The sequence below is a fragment of the Amborella trichopoda genome, chromosome 7 (genome assembly GCF_054954075.1).
Source record: "Amborella trichopoda isolate Santa Cruz 75 chromosome 7, AtrichopodaSantaCruz75HAP2 v2.0, whole genome shotgun sequence".
Taxonomy (NCBI): Eukaryota; Viridiplantae; Streptophyta; class Magnoliopsida; order Amborellales; family Amborellaceae; genus Amborella; species Amborella trichopoda.
Genome location: NC_142342.1, coordinates 9,569,428 through 9,592,377, shown reverse-complemented (window position 1 = coordinate 9,592,377; position 22,950 = coordinate 9,569,428). Strand labels below are relative to the sequence as shown.

Sequence of the window (22,950 nt, the reverse complement as noted above, 5' to 3'; positions counted from 1 at the left end):
TAATTCCTATTAAATGAAAAAATATATATTATGCGACTGTAAACCAGTGAATAGTGCATTTTTAAAATATCACACCTCTATACTCATCCTAGATCTCTTCAAAACTCCATGAAACGTTTTAAAGCCAAGCTCATCTATCCTTTCTATAGTTAGTTTGAACCATCGAAACCCCATACCGCGCTAATTATGGTAGAGAGAGAGAGAGAGAGAGAGAGAGATTGCCATATTTGCTCTGCACAAATTATGCATATATTCATTCTGCTAAAAATTCATTCCTTCAATATTTCATTTATACCTTCAATCTTCTCTACCTAGACAAACAAATTGACTCCAATTGAACCAATTCTTCTATATCCCATAGAGTAACAACATCCCGAGGTTCCCCCTCCTGCATAAGCAAATAACAAAAAACCCATTACAACCATACAACAGTTCCAAAATCAATAAAAAATAATTGAATAAGAAGATAGGAGTCGTGCTTGGGCTTGATTAATTAGTTAATGATAAAAAATCTACATCCCAAGTTAGACTCCTGATTCACATAAAAAAATATGTGAGAGAGAGCGAGAGAGAAAGAGAGATTCATACCCAGAATCGACCTCCTTAAAGCCAGCATCTACAATTGGACGATAACAATGAGGCACAACCAGCTAAGAAGACAAGTGGCTCTCGTAAAATCGGCCACCGTCTACATATATGTAGGACATAATTGCAGACATTGTCCAAATCAATAACAATCCAAAAAGAACATACAAAAAGATCATCATTGAAAAGATATCAAGACCCCAGTATGAAGGCATGTATCTCAGCCCAACTGGAGACTGTATAGAGGGTGCCACTTAGTCCTTTCCAATTAGAAGAAGAGCAGCTATCCTCCAGGAAATCCCTCTGTTTCTTGACCACACCGGATAACAAAGGCACAAAACTCACACCAAACTTGCTCCCCACCCTTCTGAGACTCGAGCTTGAGCCTATGACGATACCCACATCAGCCTCTAGAAGACATAGCAAGTCCCCAACTGAGTCTCCAATGTAAACAGACACCCTCTTGTCGGGTTCGCCAATGCTTTCCAACACATCTTTGAAGACTCGAGACTTGTCCATAGGGGATTCCACTTCCCTTACTATCCCCCCCGTGGAAACTGACCCTTCATATATGAACTCATTCGAGTGTATGCTCAATACGTCCAAGAGACCTATGCAACCATAAAAAGAGTTTCACAATCCATTTCAATAAACATAGAATTTTTGTCATGTCAAAGGCTCATGTAATACCTGATAGGAAGAAAAGATCATCCCACAAAAGGTATGATTAAATATGCAAGCTATGTAACCAACTGAAAAATAGCCTCTATGTCTTCAAAGTTGATGAGTAAAATCAAACACAGAGAAGACAGCTCAACCCTACATTTACACATGACACAGGCACATCTTTTCTCATCAGAATTCTTTTTTAACTAATTATTTCATTAGGAAATTATGATATAAGAAACTATATGAGCATAGACAGCAAAAGTAGTTGGCCCATGCCAATAGGGCCAAGTTGCAGCAATAAGCCAGCTAACATCGGCCTAAATTTAGAAGTTGATGTTTTTCATGTTCATAAACCATTTTGAATTTTTCTTATACTGTTTTATTTTTTAAGATAAAAAATGTAGATTTTTTTAGAATAAGGCTAGTTAAATAATGCTTTCCTAGATATAGGTACACAGAGTAAGAGAGGGAAACAAAGTGGATATGAAAGCACAGGGAATGCTAGTATCAGAGGAAAAAGGTTCAGAAACGGGAGTGCCAGTATACAAGATTGCCAGTGAATAGTTGCCAACGTAATTAACAAAGTCTCCAAAATATAAGCTCCAAAAGGTCTTTTAATGACTAAGCATACCAAAATCTTTTTAATTTCTGTTATATGTTGTTCTTTTCTTTTAAGAAACAATATGGAACTTGGAGGTTAGACCGTACGTCCTTAAAATACTCAAATCTAAAAATTACAATTGCACACAACACGTCCCAAGCAATCTAGACAATTTCTTCCTTCTCTTGATAAGTAGCAACCCTAATATTCTTTATTGGATGAGACAACTCTTTCCATTTTCAAAATTAATCATAGCATTTAACAAAAGGAAACATCAAAATAATCATAAAGACAAGTGCAAAAGAAGTAAAAGGAAAATAATACATGGCAGATCATTGCAAAACACAAACCCATCCTTTAGTCCACCCAGATTTGCTAGGCAATTAACTGCCAATTTCAGATAAAAAAGTACATGGATGTGACGCAATAACAAATCTTCATTAAGTTCATATCTCTAAGAAATCCCCAGCAAGTTTACAGTGTGGAGGGCAAGACATTAACAGCATTAGAGAAGTTACCCTCGATTATGCACAACTGGAGACATAGCATGCAGATATACTACCGGCAACTATCAAAGCTGAGGCACTCATAGATGTTGAAACAGCAAAATTAAGATCACCCATTTCAAATGCCTTCCAAGTGGTCCTAAATCCGTAAATCTCCCTTTGACGCTCCATTTAAAGTTCCAACTCAATAACCCAATGCAGGAAGACTATAAGTGAATAATAATTTTGGTTTGCAGCTAAAACTTCAAATGTAGTCCAATCACACCCCACACATACTATGCATATCCTTCAAAATAACTTAGCCTATACCTAGGAATCATAGCATCAAAGAAATGCCGCCCATATTGAAAAGCTCAATAACATATGTAGTGACTGCTATGGGGCCCACGGCCATTAAAGAAACCTGCTATGCAGTATTATGGCCATGCCCATTGTGGAGAACCTGCATGTGATAATAATGCACATTGACAAAAGATCCATGCACTTTCCGGACCTCGATATGTACCAAATGTCTATAATATTCTACTATATTTGGATGATTTTCGTACTGTAACACCTATGCATGTTGACCTATATTGTACCTCCCATAAGGGATCCATGTGTATATATAGGGCACATCGCCCCGTGATTTTCCTAGAGTAGAAGACATCTAGATTTACATAACCTTGTGCTTGAGTATTACTCTCTCCTCTTCTTTCTCAATATTAACATGGTATCAGAGCAGGGCTTGAAACCCTAGGACATACGCTATTTCCAGTGACCCTAGAATCATGATTTTTCTCCCTTCTTGGGCTTGAAGCTATGATAGTATGATGTATCAACAACCTCATATTTTCAGCAAGATCATCTTGCTTTTCTTTACTAATAAGTTTGTTTTATCCCAAAACTCTCCTCATTTTCCAGCAGAAAACCCTAAACCTTGTATCCTTTCTTTACTCCACACAAAAATCACATCAATATACTCCATAGCCTTCTCGCCCAACAAAACCAGGAAATACGGGAAGCTTTGTGAGCTTTGAAACTAAGGAATTAGTACCTTGGGAAAGGACATAGGATTTCAAGTTAAGGGTAGAAGAAAATGTCAGAAATCAAGCACAGTATTTCCTTGGGAAGCAATCAACCTGACCACCCAAGATTGATGATCACTAGAGTTAAGCTCGATCAGAGAAACTACTTAGAATGGTCCCAATCCGCCAAATGTTCATAAGAAGCCGTAGAAAATTGGGTCATATTACAGGAAACGTGAAAGAACCTCAAATAAAAGATTCATCCCATGATGAATAGGAAAGTGAGAATTTGACAGTAGTGGCATGGCTTCTTCATTCCATGCAGCCAAATATAAGCACAAAATTATTGCTCCTTAGAAGTGCAAAGGAAATATGGAAGGTAGTAGCCAATACATACTCGCAACGAGATGATATGGCTAAAATTTACCAATTGCATTGCAAAATAGCAAATTTTGCAACAAGAAGAGATGATTGTAGAAGAGACTTTAGGATACTAAGGCATAAGTGGGAAGAACAAGACCCATATTAGCCTATTAATCCCACCATTGATGACATTATAAACAAGCCAAGCAACGACAGACCTTTGAGTTCTTAGAAGGCTACATCCTGACTTTGAACTTTAAAGAGTATAGCTTCTAGGATATGACAATTGTCTTTTCATCAGTACATAATTATGTACAGAGAGAGGCCATTGCATAAGGATAAAACTCAAGTATCGAAACTGAACATCAGCCTTTGCAATAAGTTCCAAGAAAGGAAAAGTGGGTAAGAAAGGACCAAATCGTTCCCCACCTCTCACTGAAATGGAGAAGCTAAAATGCTTCTATTAAGGGACGAGGAGACACACGTGAGAGCCACTTTGCAGCCACAGTTGAGACCAAAACCAAGGAATGCAAGTGCGCATACTGTATAGGAAACTTCAGCCACACCATCCAATGTATTTGATCCAAGAAGGCCATCAAAGATTTACAGCACCAACTAACTGCTCTCAAGATTTTCCTCACCTCTAAGACACCAGTAGAACAGGCAGGAGGTACATATGCATTTGCAAACCATGCCTCTAACTCCACCTCTTCTACATCCTGGATTGTTGATTCAGGAGCTACTGATCATATGACCCTTAAAGAAGTATGTCCTTTTCTCCTGCTTCTATTAAAGTTAAACTTGTTGATGCATTGACCAATGCCTCAAGGTAAACTTACATCATAGTTGTTCTTCCCATCTCTAACATGTGTCTTCTTTTCCTTCCAATTTTCTCTCTGTTAGCAGCCTAACATAACAACTACGCTGCAGTGTCAAATTCTGTCCCTCACATCGTGTTTCTCAAGACTTGAAACAAGGAAGACAATTGGTAGTGGTCATGAAGACAATGGGTTGCCTGTTCAACATGGGATGCACTTCTATTGCTCTGAACTCTTAGAGTCTAGATTTCATAAGCAAGTACTCTTGTGGAACACCCATTGAGGCCACATGTATTTAGAATCTGTAAAATTAATTTTTCCAAATAAGTTTGTTTCTTTGGATGTTCCCCAACTACAATGTGAGACCAGTCAATTGTCTAAACATTGTAGAATCACTTTTTCTTTTACAGAAACTAAGAGTTCTAAGCATTCCATCTTGTTCATTCTGATTTTTGGGGGCTTGCTCCAGTTATTTATCTATTCAGATATCAATATCTCATTCATTGATGACTAATCATTATACTTGGATCTATTTTATGAAAAGTAGACTTAAGTACCCCCAATAGTTACAATATTTCATAAAATGGTTTAGATTAAGTATGAGACCCAAATAAAAATTTTCCATACGGATAATGCAAGTGTCTATACCTGGGATTAAAGAATTATTTTCTTGAACATAGTATAGAAACTCAAATATGATATTCCTATACACCACAGCATAATGGTTTGGTAGAACATAAAAATAGAACTTGTTAGAAATGGTAAGAGGCATCTTAATAGGCATGAAGATTCCTAAGACATATTAAGAAGATGTAATAGTTCTTACTACTGCAAATATGATCAATAGGATGCCTACACTTGCTCCCTATGGTGCTTGTCCTTCCAAACTTTACTATAAACTTCCAATGTTTTCTCTTCCACCTTTGTTGTTTCTGCTTTGTGTATACCCAGGGGCTGCCTAGGAATAAATTAGGACCCCAATCTACTATGTGTTTTCCTAGGATACTCAAACTCTCAAAAAGAATACAAGTGTTGGTGTCTGGTAATTAAAAGAAAATAGGTCCCAAAAGATATTACCTACTTTGGAAATATACAACATTTTTCTTCCAGAAAGATTTCATATCCACTATTCCACCCGACAATCCTATTCCTCTTCCAATTATCACAGATCGTTCCAATAACCCAACCAAGGAACAGGTGAGGAATCTACTGAAATATAGTTGAATTATGTACACTTGAAAAAGGAACAAAGGGGAAGTCCGATGTAAATGATCAACCCCAACTCGTGGGCTTGTCAGATACTTCTTCTCCTTCAACTCCTACACCTTCTCAACTAGATTTGCCAATTGCCATAAGAAGAGAAAAAAGGATTTCTACTTCTCATCTGATTTGCAAGTCTGTTTTCTATGCTTTCCATTCAGCCTCCTCTTATGCATATCTTTGCTATACTTCCTTAGCTATTTCCACCAATTTTGCAAATGCATTGGTCTATCCACAATGAAAGTATCCATGATTGCAGAAATGATTGCCTTCGAGAAGCGGTGACGTTGGGATGTAATTGATCAACAAGAAGGACAACATATAAATGATTGCCTTAGAGAAGCAGTGACCTTGGGATGTAATTGATTGACAAGAAGGACAACATATAAACGATTGCCTTAGAGAAGCGGTAACCTTGGGATGTAATTGATCGACAAGAAGGACAACATTTGGTAGGATGCACGTGGCTGTATACCCTGAAGCACAAACCAAAACGGTCCGATTGAGAGATACAAAGCTTGTCCAGTGGCTAAGTGTTTTATAAAGTTACATGAGATAGACTATAAGGAGAATTTTGCTCCAACAAAATTGATATTAGTACAGGCACTTTTATCTATTGCAGTAAACAAGAAATGGCCACTCCACCAATTAGACACGAGGAATGCCTCTCCGTGGAGATCTATAAGAGGAAGTGCATATGGCATTACCACTTGGGTTTTATCCTTAGGGGCAGAAAGGGAAGGTCTACACGTTGAGAAAAACTATATACGGATTGAAACAATCACCTCAGGCTCGGTTCAAAAAGTTCAGTAGGGCAATATTTTAGTTTGGATTTCAGATGAGTGTTTCTGATCATTTTGCATTTGTTAAAAGAGATTCTTGTTCTACCACAATAATGATAATGTATGTGGATGATATTGTGCTCACAGGAAATCATGATCACAAGATTCAAAAAGTGAGTTTAGAGAATGTTGACTGTTGTATATATATTATAAAGAAGAGTACAAGGAGAGAGAGGGAGAGAGGCTACCCACAGGCGGATAGCAGAGTTACAAAGGGTAGAGAGAAAAGTGCTATCGACTAGTGATAGCCAGAAGTAGCTAGTGAGAGTGAAAACAGTGTAGGTACAACAGACGGAGTGAGAGAAAAGCCTATAAAATGGCTGCAGCAGAACTAGAACCCCACTCGACGAGGTCTCATATTTCTTCACCGCAAGCCGCTGCTTTTTCCATGGCGTCTGCGGCGTGGTTTGCCTCCCTCCACGTGTGTCTCCAAGCGACGGTCTGTCCCTTGCATAGGTGTAAATTTCATCAAAGATGTGGTTTAAAACCCAGGGGATTGAGGAGGGGTGTTTGGCCCAAGCAATGACATTCTTGGAATCGCCTTCGATGATGAAAGGCAAGTTTGAGAAGGGTTGGATCATTCTAATGCCTAGCTTCGGCCTCCATTGAGTCCAAGTGGCCTACAAACTTGGTGGTCGAAGCTACCGTGATACCTGCGTGGTTTCTCATAACAGCTCCTATTCCTGATGGGCCAAGGTTGCCTAAAGAACAACCGTCGAAGTTGAGCTTAAGATGACCCGGGGGTGGAGGTTGCCAATATGAAGCTCTAGTAGGTTTTCTCGTGGAATAGTGCAGAATGGTTTTCCAATCTTGGGGGTATTTTTGACATCAAGGATCTTGGTCCATTGAAATACTTCCTTGGAATTAGAGGTAGCTAAGTCTAAAGAAGGAATTTTTTTGTCACAAAGGAAGTATACTCTTGATCTCCTTAATGACCCAAGAATGCTTGAAGCCAAACCAACAGAATCTCCCATAGATGTTAATGATAAACTGTATGATCAGCAATTAGAGCCTTTAAATAACTCCAATATATATCAGATATTCGTGGGTAGACTTATCTATTTGACTATCACGCGGCCAAACATCGCACATGTTGTAAGCGTGGAAAGTCCATTTATGCATGCACCATGCTTCCATCACTTGGAGGTTGTTTATTGCATTTTATCATCTTTAAAAATCAGCTCCAGGGAGAGGGAGAGATTACTTTATACTAGTCACGGTCACCTTAATGTACAAGGTTTCTATGATGCAGAATGGGTTGGATGTCTCTTGATCGACAATCTACCAAAGGCTACATTATGTCAGTGGGTGGTAAATCACTTGGAATAGTAAAAAACAGAGTGTTGTAGCTCGATATTGAGCAGAAGTCGAATATCGAGTAATGGCAAGTGCTACATGTGAAATATCAATATCGAGTAATGGCAAGTGCTACAAGTGAAATAATTTGGCTCCATTCTATTCTTCAAGAAACGGGTGTTAATGTATCAGCTCCTATTCCTCTACACTGTGATAATCAAGCGACAATTTATAGTCTCAAATCATGCATTTCGTGAAAGAACTAAGCATAAGGTCGATTGTCACTTCGTTAGAGAAATGCTCACTTCAAAGACATATTTATCAAGGTTTCTAATCGAGTTCAACTAAAAGATACTTTAGGCAAGCTGGGCATCTATGACATATATGCTCCAGCATTGTAGTGACTGTTATGGGGCCCACGACTATTAAAGAAACCAGCAATGCACTATTTGCCCATTATGGAAATCTGTATGGGGTAATAATGCATCTTGACCAAAGATCCATGCACTTTTGGAAAATCAATATGTACCAAATGTGTCTAACATTCTACCATATTTTTATTATTTTCCTGTTGTAATTCCTATGCATGTATTATTTTCAAGCCCCATTACTGGGTCTGAAAAGCTTCAACCATTCTTGGGGCTCACACCTGATAGTGGAAGGAAATTCACAAAATATTCTCTCCTAGGCAAGTGGGACGACTTCTCCACCATAGCACCTAACATCAATTTTTGATGAAATTGCTCACATTTGCAAGGATATGGACGGCTCTTGGAAGCATATTTGGAGGACATCCAACGAGTTCGCAGATCTCATGGAGAAAGAGGGAGCTAGAATCCAAGTAGAAGAGCACGCCTGGTCGGACTCCTTTTTTGTTCTGGACCACAGGCACACAACATAGACACTGTGTATTCGGGCATCTTTCAGCCCTAGTTTATTTATTTGGAAACTTCATGTAAATCCTTGTAATCGGGCAGGTCCTATAAGCCCATTTTTTGTACATGGCAGGTTGACGCATTTTTTACCGAAAGACATTCCTTGTGGGTGATCTCGGACTCTCAAATCTATGTAATTATCACTTCTCAGTAACACCATGTTAACTTTCTCAAAAACATTCCTATGCATGTTGACCTATATTATAACTCCCATAATGGATCCATGTGTATATATATAACACATTACCCCACGAATTGTATGGAGTAAAAGACATCCATATTTAGACAATCTTGTGCTTGAATATTACTCTCTTCTTTTTCCTCTCAATCTTAACAACATCAAATCTTTCATCCTAATTTGCTTGATATGGATTTGTTGCTTTCTTTCAAAATTCAAGCAGGTCCAGCACAACAAGCCCCTTGGATTGCATGATTTATGACCACTCCTGCACTGAGCCATGGAAGGTTGATACAAAAACATAAGCAAGCAACCATATTGAATACGTTCCCATGTTTTCCAAATTTAGGATCACCGTGGTAACAAGTGATCAATTGTTTCTACCTCGGCTTTACACAACAAAAATATGCATAAGGAACCATGCGGTTGAAAATAATCGATTGATTAGACTTTATCTTATAGCGTCAACTGATAAAAAGCCCAGGCACTAGATGGAGCCTTCTTTTGTATGGACTTGCCCAACATAGATTCTTGCAGCACAAATAATATAGACCTTTTTTCTTTATTTGGAGGATAACATATATATAAACTTTCCCTAACCTCTCCTCTCAAACCAAAGAATCGACTTTTTCCCATTTGAAATATTCACTTCCATACATATGCCATGCATAGAAATATATAAAGTATCTTTGTGAAGTAAAGCATTTATGCATAAATGTATACTACAATGCCACAAACAAATCATGAAGCTCATCAATCATCGACCTCTTCTTAATCTAGGTGCCTTCACAGGAAAGGCATTGAACATTCATCCTTTCCTTTCCCCAATTCTATCACTTTATAACATTAACTTCCAGTCACCACACTGCTAACAAGACATTGGGCCCCTAAGGAAGCATCCATTCCCTAACAAAGACCTAATTCCCTTAACAAAATCCTCAACCACATGACAGTAGCACATGTAATTGAAATATCTTAAGACAATATTTACAGACATATAAAACACATAATAAACCCAGAAACTACTCAACCACATCCCAATTGCATATGCCATAAACATGTATATAAACCCATCATATATCCCTTAGTCATTCATGTTCCACTGCAAACACAGAAATATTCATGCTATTAAAAGTTTTTGGGAAAATATAGAATGAGACCATTTACCATTGATACAAGGTGGTCACAATAATCTTGACCATTGGATCTGAAATTGGGTGGTTGCAATTATTCCATTGACAGAGCTAAAACTTCAAAAGAAATTTTCTCAAACTTTGTGACACATCCAAGCTATCAAATTTCACATCAAATGGTTGAAAGGAATTGTGTATCAAAGGTAAATGGCCTCATTGTATACAATCCCAAAGTTTTTATACATAAAGACTTAGAACACAGCAGTCATTTGAATAGAGCATAATCAAGTAAGTTTATCAGCAGGAAATAACATTCTAACATCTTGTTCCGTCTTCTTCCCATTTATACGAACTCCACATATACCCTCTGTATCCGTGGGTCTATGATAACTTGCTTGGAATGATAGGAGATTTTTTTTTATACAAAACCAAAAAATAGCAGACATGGGTCTATGATATAGACATCTAAGAACAACAAAGTCAAAACCCCTGAATTTATCGGCTGTTGGCACTTCTGATATAAAAGATGTAAGCCAAAGCTAGCTTTGATTTATGACAAACAGAAGTGAACATTCCCTACCAAACAGATACTAACAATATGCAAATTCCATTTTGGCAATTCAGGAACACAGCAATTCAGGGATAATTTATACAAACAAAATGAGAAACCATAGTTAATGAATTGATATGATTACATAAATATATCAAGCAAAGGCCCAAAAATATTCCAAGTGAAAAAGTATAACAATTCATCAAAGCTTCAAAGCAATATCTACCTGAGGAAAAAGCAGACCTAATGAGATCTCCACACCAACAATATGACAGTACATGAACATCTGCATTCAACTCATCCTTTCTTTTCACAATCTGTTGGAAAAAGCTTGTGCAACCATCCTGAAGTATAAGCCGTTCTCCTGCTCGCTTTATGTCCTCTAAGTTCAAGCCCTTCAGCACTCCTGACTCGTTGACTCTAGAATTTGCACGTTTCTCGAATTCAGAGAGATGCTCAAGGGCTTTGCATAGACCTTGATAATCAAATACTTCCGCTGTAGAAAAAGAGCCAGAAGCACTTAAGAACCTACCTAAGAGTGCCCTAATTATAAACAGCGCACATCTTGGTTTTCAAGTACAGAGAAGTGCCTTTCTTCCAAGTACCAGGGTGGAAGTATTGCATATAGATAAGAGAGTATAACTATGATCTAATGGACCTAGAAAGCCATAGCCAATTGAGTCACCACTATTCATCAAAAAATATGGACAGTGATGGGAAGAGAGTAAAGCGTCCCATTCTAGTGCGTCACTCTCTCCACCATCATCCATCATTTCAATGACCAGTGACCCCATGAGCTATGGTTTCTCCATGGTCCATCAAATTACATTACCTTCATCACTGGGTACAATGTCTTCAACACATTGTTCATACTCTTCTGTATATTGTTGAGAAAGGGCACCCCATGAGTTCCTTAAATCAGCTGATGACTGCCGAGCAATAGGCTGCTCAGACCCATTCTGTTCCACTTTGGGAGCAGTGCGTATAGCAATTTCTGCTAAAATAGCAGAGGAATCAACAACAGTGCATGTCAAATCAAAATCCGAGAAGATAATAAGGCGCTGTTCTGATGGTTTGTGCACGTTCGACAAAGGGACAAGTGTTTTCTGAGAGATGGGTTGGGCAGAGAAAAATTCTATTTCAAGCTTCATAGCTTGATGATAAAGCCTCTCTATGACTTCTAGCTCCTCTCCTGTCAGAGATATGCTGAGTTTGTCAAGCAACTCTTCTATCTGCAAAGCTGCCACCTATTTTCAAATGAATATCAACTTCAGTCAGAAATCATAGAGCGAAAATGAGCTATAAGTCAAGGAACATGGTGTATAGACATGGTCCATTGGAATCATTCCATCCAACGAAAAGGAGCAGGACATGACCCCAATGCTCTTCTCATCATCATCCATCATTTCACTGGATGATGATGATCCAATGGACTATGGTTTTCCATAGTCCATTGGCTTATAGTATACTTCATAACATCCAGTAAAAAATATTCATTTCATGCTACCCCAGAACAAGTGGTATGAACCATAATACCCAGAGAAACAAAATTTTGAAGTAAAACCATGGTTAAACTCCATACCAACCTCAAAACTGTCAGAAGAATATATATCAATCCACTTTTTGTATTGGTGGTCTGCACTGTTCACGAATCTCTGGAGTTCCTTTCCCAAAAAAGCATATAGCCTCATGCAAGGGGTCATGGCCCCAACTGTGTAAGCAGCAATTTTAGTCTTCTCAAAAGGAGTTGCAATTCTGCTGGGGCCTTTTCCACCCTCTACCTTGCCTGCAGCTGTTGCCATCAAAAAATCAATGTATTTGGTTGTTGCAGAGCTTGGAGTGCTCTCCTTCACAAGGTCAACACCCCATTCCTGCACCATGAACTTCATTCAGATAACATTGACTTCCACGGATATCTCTCTCATATGGACAAATAAATCACTACAAAAATGGCAACAATAGTCCAGGGACACCAAAACACAAGCTATGATATTAAGCCAAATCTGTATAGTAGACAAGAAAGTATTACACAAGCAAATGAAATAAATAGTTATTCAATTGAAGCTTAACTAGATGCAATCTCAGCTTCACTCAGTAAATGACCGGTAAATTTGTTGAACAATAAGAAAATAGAACAAACAGTGAATATCACATATTTCGATTTAATCAAATTTCCCAACATATTAGCTGACATCTTGGGCTGTTGCCCAAGAGCACAAAGTATCCCTCCATTATAAACATAACAGATATATGCAGCCGCAGGCCAGTGGTTGCCTTCAGCCCACAATTGTGTAAGATAGTTCCACTTGCAAAATCATTTAAATTAAGCAATAAAAAACAATTCCAATGTATCCCCATAGACACAACACTAATAATAACAATAACCATAACAACAATATCAACAACACAAGCAGCCATAGTCGCAATAGTAATGTCTTGATAAAGTTTGTAAGAAATTGTAACTAGCTAATGAATATAATTATTTGCTACAAAGTACAGATCTACCTTAGAATTTGTTTCAGCCAAAGGAGGGAACAGGAAAGAGAAAGGCCTGAATAACAAGGTTTAAGAGGCAAACTAGAGATGTGGATCCTAGAAGATAACATGAGAGCTATTGAAGTAGATGATAATAGCGGCGAAGATGAATCACATCACCATAAAGAGAAGCTTGATGATCAGAGTTGCTAGTATTTTAGGAGTTCTCTTAGAGCTTTAATATATCATCCATTCCATTTGCTGGTCAAATAAGTCCACAAATCACAATATTAAAACTTGGCAGTGTTACCATCTCCACTAATAGAGTCAGAGAAAGGAGGCTATTTTCCTAGAGGATATATTGATACGAGGGTATTTCCTAGAGATTGGGAGCATAAAAGATGACATGCTATATCCACTAACAGGAAAATAGCCTCAACAATTGAGGCTATTTTCCTACTCAAGCAATTGATTGCGAAGTTTAGGCAGAATAGAAAAGACCTCCACATTGTCTTTATTAATTTGGAGAAAGCATACGATAAGGTGCCTTGAGAGCTCATTTAGTGGGTGTCGGAGAACAAAGGAGTCTAGAGGATATATCAGCATGGTGAGAGATATATATGAGGGAGCCTATAAGGGCAACTAGTGGAGAGACAAGCGATTTTTCAGCGACAGTATGCCTATATCAGGGGGTCAATGTTGAGCCCATTTATGGAGTCGATAATCCATGAGAATGGAGAGATTGAGGAAGATGTCACATATAGAACTAAAGCTAGATGGGTGAAGTCGAGAAGTACTAGGGGAGTTTTATGTGATTAGCACATTACCAATGAAACTGAATGGGAAGCTTTATGGGACGACTATAAGAACACCATGCTTTGTCTTTCAAAAATAAAATAAATGAAAAAAAAAAAAAGACTAGCCATGCTTTATGGACAGAATGTTAGGGAGGTCAAGAAACAATATATCCATGAAATGAATATAGTTGACGGATGAGCATCAAGACAAGAAAGGATAGGATTCGAAATGAATACATCCAGAGGGCACATAAAAGTGGCCCCAATAGATGATCAGATGAGTGAAAATAGACTTAAGTGAGCTGGCCATGTGCAACGTCAACCTAGAATATCACCGGTTAGGAAAGGGCGATTCATTGCAAGTTGAAGGCTTTAAAATGGCAAATAAAAAGCCCAAAAGGACATGGATGGAAGTAGTGAGGAGATATAGTGACTCATGGCTTGCCTGACTAAGGATATGACCCTTGATAGACAAAATGGCAGAATATGATTCATGTAGCCTGCCCCAAATAGTTAGGATAAGACTCAGATGATGAAGTCATTGACTTTCAAAAGAAATAAAAAAATATTCAAATTTGGTTTAGTAACATTGAGTTTCAAAATTAATTATATGGCTTTACCAATATAAATAATGCCGTTACATGGTATTTGTGTCAGCAGAATTCAATCACTTAACCGAAAGTAGTATTCCTACCTAACATTGACATGGACGTTGGATGCTCCTAGCTAGGGATAATTGAAAAATAATTAATGATAAAAACATTTTTTACTATAAAATGATATATGTATATAACAATATAAATATGAAGAAGATTTAAAATTATGCAGTTTTTTCATATATCAATATAAATATAAATAAGATATAAAATTGTGCATTATAATACGATTTGTCTAAACTTGTGTCTTTCCAAAAGTATATCATATTATATGGATAGAAGATACATGAATATTTTAAAATGTAGATATAAAACACATATATGATAACAAATATATACTATGAATATAAAAAATATAGGTTATATATCATAAACTTAATGTAATATTAGCTATAATATATATGTATGAATGTGTTGAATATTCAAATATCATACTTCTATCCATGTCTGTAACCTCGAGTTTGGGAAATGTGAGTGGTATCTGCGTTCCTCTTATCAGTGCCCATATCCATATGCATGCATATCTGGCAAATTAGATTCCTACAACATTGGAAGCAACATATAGTAGAGTAAGAAAACCAAATTCCAGAAAGCTTTTCAACAAATCAATTTTATTTATATGATTCATGCTTTTGCATATTTTCTATTTCCATAATATTACTTTTTTAAGTTACAGGAAAAATGATTAAATCATTGCATTTTGATTTTGTATTTTAATTTCACTTTTACACCTTGACTAATCATTGACGACCATGGCCACCAGACACTATTGCATTATTCCATTACTTTGTGCATAAACTGAAACAACAGCAAGTATACTTCGTCCATATACTAAAGTAACAGCAAGTATTGCCACTCCAGCCAAAGTAATCTAAAGTGCGTATTAACTACCAACCACAGAAGCATACAACTTTCTAACATAAATTGTTATAAACCCATGCCATGCCTTAGTTGCCAGAGCCTTGTATTTGATTAGCAGTCCAATTCCCAAAACTACTGTCCCAGGCAATTTGTAAGTTTCCAACAAAAAATATTCTCCATGCCAATGCCTACTCCCAGTCCCACAGGATTCCATTAGCTTGTAAATACAGAAATATGCCACATCAGGGATTAAAAACTCATTTTAGGACATGGAACTCACCTGAGTCCACTAGGTTTGGGCAGTCACTGAGTCTTAAAAGGCCCCATATCGCCTATATAAAGAATGGGTAAACCCTCACACCGAGTTTTCCAAGGACTAGATGAGCTTTTGTCAAACTCGGTAGAGTCCAGAGTTTTTAGAAAGTCTCTCACAACACGCCAAATCTGACACATTCCAGCATGGGAAAAATCACAAAAGTGGACGTAATTTTCTATATTTCAGAGACTTTTCTGTGGCATAGAGGAACAGATAAAGATCCTTAACACAAATCTGTCCCCTCCTTCAAGATCCAGCACATTTGGAACCCTAAAAGCAATAGAAAAACTCGTACTTAAATGACTTTCTATTTGGATTTTTCTTGGTAGAAAAAACATTTGTGAGCTTTTGATCTTCAAGATCCAAAGCCATTCGGTTCTAAGGTTTAGGGTGATGGTTTCGCAAAAGACTTGAGTAACATTCCAATGTTTCGAAGCCTGGAACCTTTTTGCCAGCCAGATTTGGGGATGGACCACCATTTTGTGAGATTGGACCCAAGAATGCTGCTTATGGTCCATGATTTCTAATTCAATCACCATTTAAATGGTTCCTTCCATAAGGGAACATTAAATCTACAAAGGACTAGAATATTTTCACATATCTACTATTTCCTCTGCTATTTATGATCATCACCATAAAATTTACACAATATCCAGAAATGAAAAAAAAAAAGATACAAGTATAAATATGTAAACATACAAAACTTGTTCTGATTTCTTTGTAAATGGTTTTTCATTTTTATTGGTTTTCCCATTTTTCTCTGAGTTTTCAATATTTTTCTTGTTTCTACTTATTTGTCCCAGATTTCATGGTTTTTTTTCTATTTTCTCCACTTTTCTAAATGACTTGGATAAAGCTTGCTAAGTTGACCCAAGACCCACTGACTCAACTCGTGACTTGACTCACCTCGAGCACTTGGTGAATCATGTGGAGAATCTGAGTTTACAAATACTGTGCCACACATTTCATTAACAGTCCCATCCCATAGTCACTAAGGCCACCTTGGTACACCACATACATCCATAATCAGTGTTATCTGAATCGCACTGGCCACAGGATCAAATAGGGGTTTTTTTGGTCCAAAGAAAACTGCTCCGACCATAAGTCAAACCGGTTGGACTTATTAGAAAAATAAAAAAAATAGGAAGAATGATTTAAAAATATGAAATTTAATACAAAAATGGTTGCCCAACCCATGGTAGTCGGGATCTCCCAACATAGGTGGCAATCCTACTTTGGGGTATCACTCTAGTGCTCTAGGAAGGGGGTCTTGATTTTTAAATTTTAGGATCTCAATCCGCACCATTAGGGATTTCAATCCGCACCTTAACGACCAAATTGATGATTTTCTTTATTTAAAGCCAACTAGCAATACAACTGTACTCTTGATATGGTTACATTATTTACTGGCCATAGATAAAGAGATCCTTACTTTAAAGAGTATAGACTATATATAGTCCTTAAAGATTGTATATAGTCCGGTTAGTAGGGACGCTTTGGTTCAAGTGGAAGGCTCTAAAAAGGCAAAGGGAAGGCCCAAAAGCACATAGATGAAAAAAGAAGGAAAAGATATGGTGACTTAAAGTCTAACTGAGGGTATGGCCCCAACAGAGCATAATGGAGGAACAAGAATCGTGTAGCCGTTACCAAATAGTTGGGATCGAGATATATAAACTCTTTAAGATTGGGCGCAAGATCTCAAAAAGGTTGGGATCGAGATCACAAAACGTTGGCATCGAGAACCCAAACTTATGGAGGTCTTAATCTTTAATACATGCATCGTACGAAGAACACAATCATAGGGATCTTCTAGCCTTCCACGATCCCCCGCTCCTTGTCCAAATCCTTCTTCTGATCCCACCAACTATGGCCCAATCATGATTAACCAGTGGAACATGTCAAACTCGACTGGTGCAACCGGCCAAACCAGTCACACATTGGTTTTGACCAATCAACCAAACACGTTTTTGTTTTGCATCGAGATCTTTTTTGTTCTGCACCAACATGGCTAAGGCATCGAACAGTGATCCAATCACTGGACCAGTTGGTCATGTCCAGTCTCGATAAAAAAATTTGATAATAGCACAATTGGTCATTAAGTTCTAAATAGATGCTTCTCAACCTCCACCTTGTTATGGAGCAACTATTTAACCCCTGACCATTTAAAGAGTCACCATCCTTGATGACTAGTTTCACAAAACCCTTGGTCGGAATGCCCCTTCTTATGATCCCTAAATATTATAGATAATGCCCACATGGATGCACTTGTTCGAAATCTTGGTTCTATGACTTAAAATCACTTGGTCAAGTAAGATCATGCACTACCTAAGTCCAAAAACACAACTTATTGTGGGTTGAATATGGGAAAACATATAGCCCGATTTCATCAGTGCAGAGCAGCTCCACATTCTTGATTTATTCATAATCATTATCCAAGTCCGAGAAAATAGTTTCCAAAGAATATGTTGATAAGATTCACCAAAAAATCCAAGAATTTGAGTACCACATGACTAATCTTGGCTCGAGAATAGCCCAGCTTTTAGGCCAATTTTGAGTTTCTAAACAATGACACACATGTATGCTAATGCATCCAGCCACACACACATCCAAGTGTGTGTCTGTTTGTGCATGTGTACGTTTGTGAATGTGTGTGCACACATTGAATTTTTTTATTGTTCTACATGGAGTTTGGTTATTTGAATCCAGGCAATTTTAGTTCTCCTCGCAAAACTCACAACCTTAGGGAGTAAAAAGTTGATGCACAAGACCCTCTTGTGTATATGTTGGTGTTAATTCTAGAGCTACAAAATTGGGTATATCCTTGGGAGAACATGCATTCAAGGAGAATGAATATGTGCGATGACTACTTTTTTCATTACTTTTGTTCTGGACAGTGTATATTTCACAAAGTATTCACATTTTAGTCACTAAAAGAAAACTTTGTGAGCAATATCATCTAGAGTTATCTTTTTTATTTTTAATATAAACTGGCAACATAATAAATTAGTGTCTTACCTTTCCCATTTTACTCTCTTGAGATCTTAGCTATTCCACCACATTTTTTGTGGCAATTCCTTTATCATGTTAACACCACTAGTTCCATCTTTAGATCAATAAGAAAATCCCAAAGGGTACCATATAACTCCATGGCAAAGAAGTTGTCGACTCAGTTCAAGAGAGGAGGGCGAAGGTTGTCTCTCGTTTAGAGGCAAACTTAATACTATTTGATAGATGAGAGTCAAACTCTCACTCCTAATAACAGAAAGCAACTTAATACAACTACAAGAACAGTTCTTTCTTTCGCAGCTCAACTGCAAAGGGAGGCAGGTTCTAACACAGAACCAGTTCTCTTTAGAAGATATTTTCTGGCGACTTAGATATTAATGATCCTAAATTGACAAAAGCCAATGCACAACACATCAGTCTATAATTTTCACTAATGCTTTTCAAGAACATCTATGATGGAGGGCATTATTTCAAAAGACAGTCCACCCGCACCTAGGTGCCTAGGCACTGAGCGACCCTCCCTTGGCCTCGATGGGCACCTAGGCAAGCACCCAACATCCAAGGCCAGCGTCCTTTTTTTGTGAAATGGATCATTTATGACCTGGATTTTTTTCTTAAGAGGCCTTTATGGGGTATTCTAAATCCCCCAGGTCAAAAAAATATTGGAATCTAAGCCCCAAAACTTTTATTTTGAGATCTTTGTGAATCTAAAAAAAAAACTCTGCGACTGCAAGAAACATCCATAAGCGTATTTTTCATTGTTGAATTTATGGTGCCATTGAAAGGTTTGAAGACTAGTGCCGTTTGGACATTTGGATTTTTTTTTTTTGCCTTTTGGGACCATTGGTTTCATATTCTGTACGTTTGATGAAGACTTGGAGTCCACGTGATCATGGAATATGGAGAGTTGGAGACTAATACTATAATACAATTTGGACTTATAAAAGTTTTTTTCACTAAATTTTCTATGATTTGAAGTTTTGAACATGTTTATTCTCAATGTGCGTTATGTTTGTATGAAAAAGGTTAGTTATAATACATATAAATGCAAAAAATTGCAAAATTAACATAAATTATGCAAATATGTGCATTTGGAAAGAACACATACAAATGCAAAAAATTGCAAAATTATCATAAATATATGCATATATGTGCATTTGGAAAGAACAAATACTATGCATATATTTGTGGACTTTTCATTGTAGGACACATGGGGTTTTGGGCGCCCACCTAGGGGCTGCCTAGCATCTACCTTGACAGAGGTAACTCTTTGAATACTAATAGATGAGAGTGAAACGAAACTCATTCCTTGTGAATGTTTATATTATTGTAGCTCCACCTTGCCTTTAGGACAACTAATAGGGATGTGGAAAGCCTAGCTAGGCAAGAGTTCACAAGAGAATCCTAGAAAATAGGAAAAAAAAAAGCTCTAACTTTACCATATCTTTAATCCTCATTTATACGTCTTTGTATATATGCCTTTGTTAGACAAAACGACCTCAGTGAAATTTGACAATTACACTTTCTAACTGATGAATTGTTCTCTTTCAGGAAGGTAATGATTTATTTGATGAATGGTTAACAGCCAAAGTGAAAAAAATGGGTTCCATTTACATGAACTACAAGTTGGAAAGATGATCAGTTTTTTACTTCTTTTAGGGTGCCGTACCCCTGTCAACATAGTGAAACAGATTCTTCTGGATTCTTCTTGTTCATATACCACTTGTTAACATCATTTTAGAGATGATCTTCTTCTTTTTTTAATTCCCTTGAATAGAGATGCATGTGAACTTTGAAAATATCTATGATTAAGCCAATTATGGTATAATTGAATATTTCTTGCTACTCATCCTGTAATGAACTATTTGTAAAACATTTTTTGATTTAGTTGTCTCTCCACAATATAGTTGTTTGTTGCTGAAACCTCCAATTCATGGCATGAAGAATCCAACAACCCATACCTATGTCAGACATGACACGCGTAGTGTGTCGATGCAACATATAACACTCAGAATCACAATGCAATCCCTTCGCGCTCTTTCACATTCATTTACATCTCCAAGAATCGAGTACAACTAAGAACCATCCTTTATTAGGTAGAAAGAATCTCATGTCCAAAAATAGGTTGGAAGCACAAGCTACTTCCTTGGAGAATCCTTATACTTCAAGAGTTTCCAAGACCAAAACCAGAGACAACTATCAATTTTTGTGGGATGAATTGCCTAGAACTATCATTTTAATCTGTAGCTTAGATATAACACAAAATAATCATTTTCATATACATGTAAACATAGAAAGAAAATAACTAGATAAATCATCTAACCTCTGCATAAGACTCGTGCATTTTCAATTCTTCTAATACACCCTTCCTTAGCTCACAAATAGAAGCCTTTGCATCATCATCGTCTGCACAGTCCTCTGCCATTTCATACCTAAAAAATCCAACAAGATCCAAACATCAGTGCAACTACCCCCAAAACATTTGATCCAAAAGAACTAGCAAGATTAAGATCATGATCGAAAAGAACTACCAAGATTAAGATCATGATTAAATAAAACATAATAGAACTAATAGTAACAACAATAAGATTAAAACTATAAAAAAGAATAATAACAATGCTCATTTTGGGTGTGATCTCTATCTTATTCCTATAATTTACAAGAACTAATTTATAATAAATAAACAAATCAAAAAGATAAGAATAACTCATTAAATGAGAACTTCCAGTTTGTTCCATTAAAACAATTCCGCATAACGTGAATCAGAAACAACAAGTCATCTAAATGATAATTACAAGCAACTCTTAAAATACGTGTTTCTAAAAAAGGCAATGACGAGAAATGGAAAACCCAAGATCAAAATAGAGCTATATTCCAGCATAAAAGACCCTAAAACCTCACATACTCAAAACAGAGAGAGAGAGAGAGAGTGAGAGAGGGATCAAAACAGAGACTATCTACTGCATATAGATGTCATTCTATACCAGCATACTCAAAAAAAGAAACAAACCAAAAGAGAGAAACCAAAAAGATAGATAAAGAGGAAGATAAAGAGAAAACAAGAAAAATAGGGATTTAGAGAGAGACTCACGCCCGAGCAAAACACTTAAGGAAGTGAGCATCTTGAGCAACATAGTGGCGAAAGGTGTCCAATTCAAGATTTCCGGCAGCCAAGCAAACAATGAAAGGGCTGTAAGAAGCGAACACACTCTCTCTCAAAAACTTCACCCAAAACCTCCTCGCTGCCCCTTCCTCATCTGCAACTCCCATGTCAAAAACTCTAGACGTTGAAAACCCCCTCAAAGAACTCCCAACAGGAAACCCACTTCGAATTGATCTCCTAAAACCCAAACCTAATCCAAAACTCCCACTAAAATCGCCCCAAATCAAAAAACCGCCTCTAATTCGCCTTGAAAACCTTAAAACCAGATGCTCTGGAACCAAGTTCCAGAGATGATGAAGCCGTGAAGCGGGGTATCTAGATCGAAAAAGACCAAAGGTTGGATGGGGTTTCAGACAAGAGCAGAGAAAATGAGAAGGGGAAATTCTGAGGAGAGAGAGAGGGAGGGAGAGGCTTTGGGGCATATATGCATGGGAGGAAGGTGGCTTTAAAGTGGGAGATCTAACAGAAAGGGAAACGAGGATTGAATGAATATACCTGGTTTTGACTCTAGAGAGAGAAGGGGGGGTTGGTTTTATAGGAGAGAGACAGAGAGAGTGGGTATGGAGAGAGAGAGGGGGGTAAAAAGAAGAGAGAGAAAGGGGGATGGAGAGAGAAAGGGATGTGGGGAGAGAGAGAAGAAAAATGGTGATTGATTTAGAGAGAGAGAGAGAGAGAGAGAAAGAGAGTGAGGGGAGTGGAAAAATGGTGGTCGGAGTTTTTGGCGGAATATAGTGGAGCTTTTATTTGACAGTGGCCTATGCAGGCCGGCGGCCGGCATGGCGTTTGCGCGGTCCTCCCGTGAGCGGTCCGCGTCTAATAGAGGAGGTAGTTGAATGTTGAAATTTTCCTCCCTCTCTTCTAAGGGTAGCAACGGGCCAGCCCTTAGCGTTGCCCTGACCTGGCCCTCCTCTCTATAGGACTTAGGGGTGGCAA

At 37.6% G+C, this 22,950-nt stretch overlaps 1 protein-coding gene across 2 annotated transcripts; it reads right to left on the bottom strand.

Annotated features, from left to right (window-relative positions):
* Window positions 1-226: 226 nt before the first annotated feature.
* LOC18444102 (heme oxygenase-like, multi-helical) lies at window positions 227-22,412 on the bottom strand. Of its 2 annotated transcripts, none has more exons than XM_006854280.4 (7): window positions 21,946-22,412; window positions 21,178-21,286; window positions 12,330-12,614; window positions 11,576-11,990; window positions 10,970-11,239; window positions 589-1,196; window positions 227-388 (listed from the first exon to the last, which is right to left on the bottom strand). In XM_006854280.4, the coding sequence occupies exons 1-6, from the start codon at window positions 22,122-22,124 to the stop codon at window positions 778-780; spliced, it is 1,677 nt and encodes a 558-aa protein (XP_006854342.3). In that variant the 5' UTR covers window positions 22,125-22,412; the 3' UTR covers window positions 227-388; window positions 589-777. The 2 variants fall into 2 exon arrangements, with proteins under 2 accessions (XP_006854342.3, XP_088727917.1); XM_088871791.1 differs by having other exon boundaries at window positions 10,987-11,239.
* Between the last annotated feature and the right edge of the window lie 538 nt (window positions 22,413-22,950).

What these genes read in the sequence shown, in the direction of transcription:
- LOC18444102 (XM_006854280.4), bottom strand. Translation starts at nt 22,124, where the DNA reads ATGGGAGTTGCAGATGAGGAAGGGGCAGCGAGGAGGTTTTGGGTGAAG. An exon ending in CTTAAGTGTTTTGCTCGGGC is followed by an intron (nt 21,287 to 21,945) that starts GTGAGTCTCTCT and finishes TGGATTTTTTAG; the next exon opens with GTATGAAATGGCAGAGGACT. An exon ending in CATTGTACCCAGTGATGAAG is followed by an intron (nt 11,240 to 11,575) that starts GTAATGTAATTT and finishes CTTTTTCTACAG; the next exon opens with CGGAAGTATTTGATTATCAA.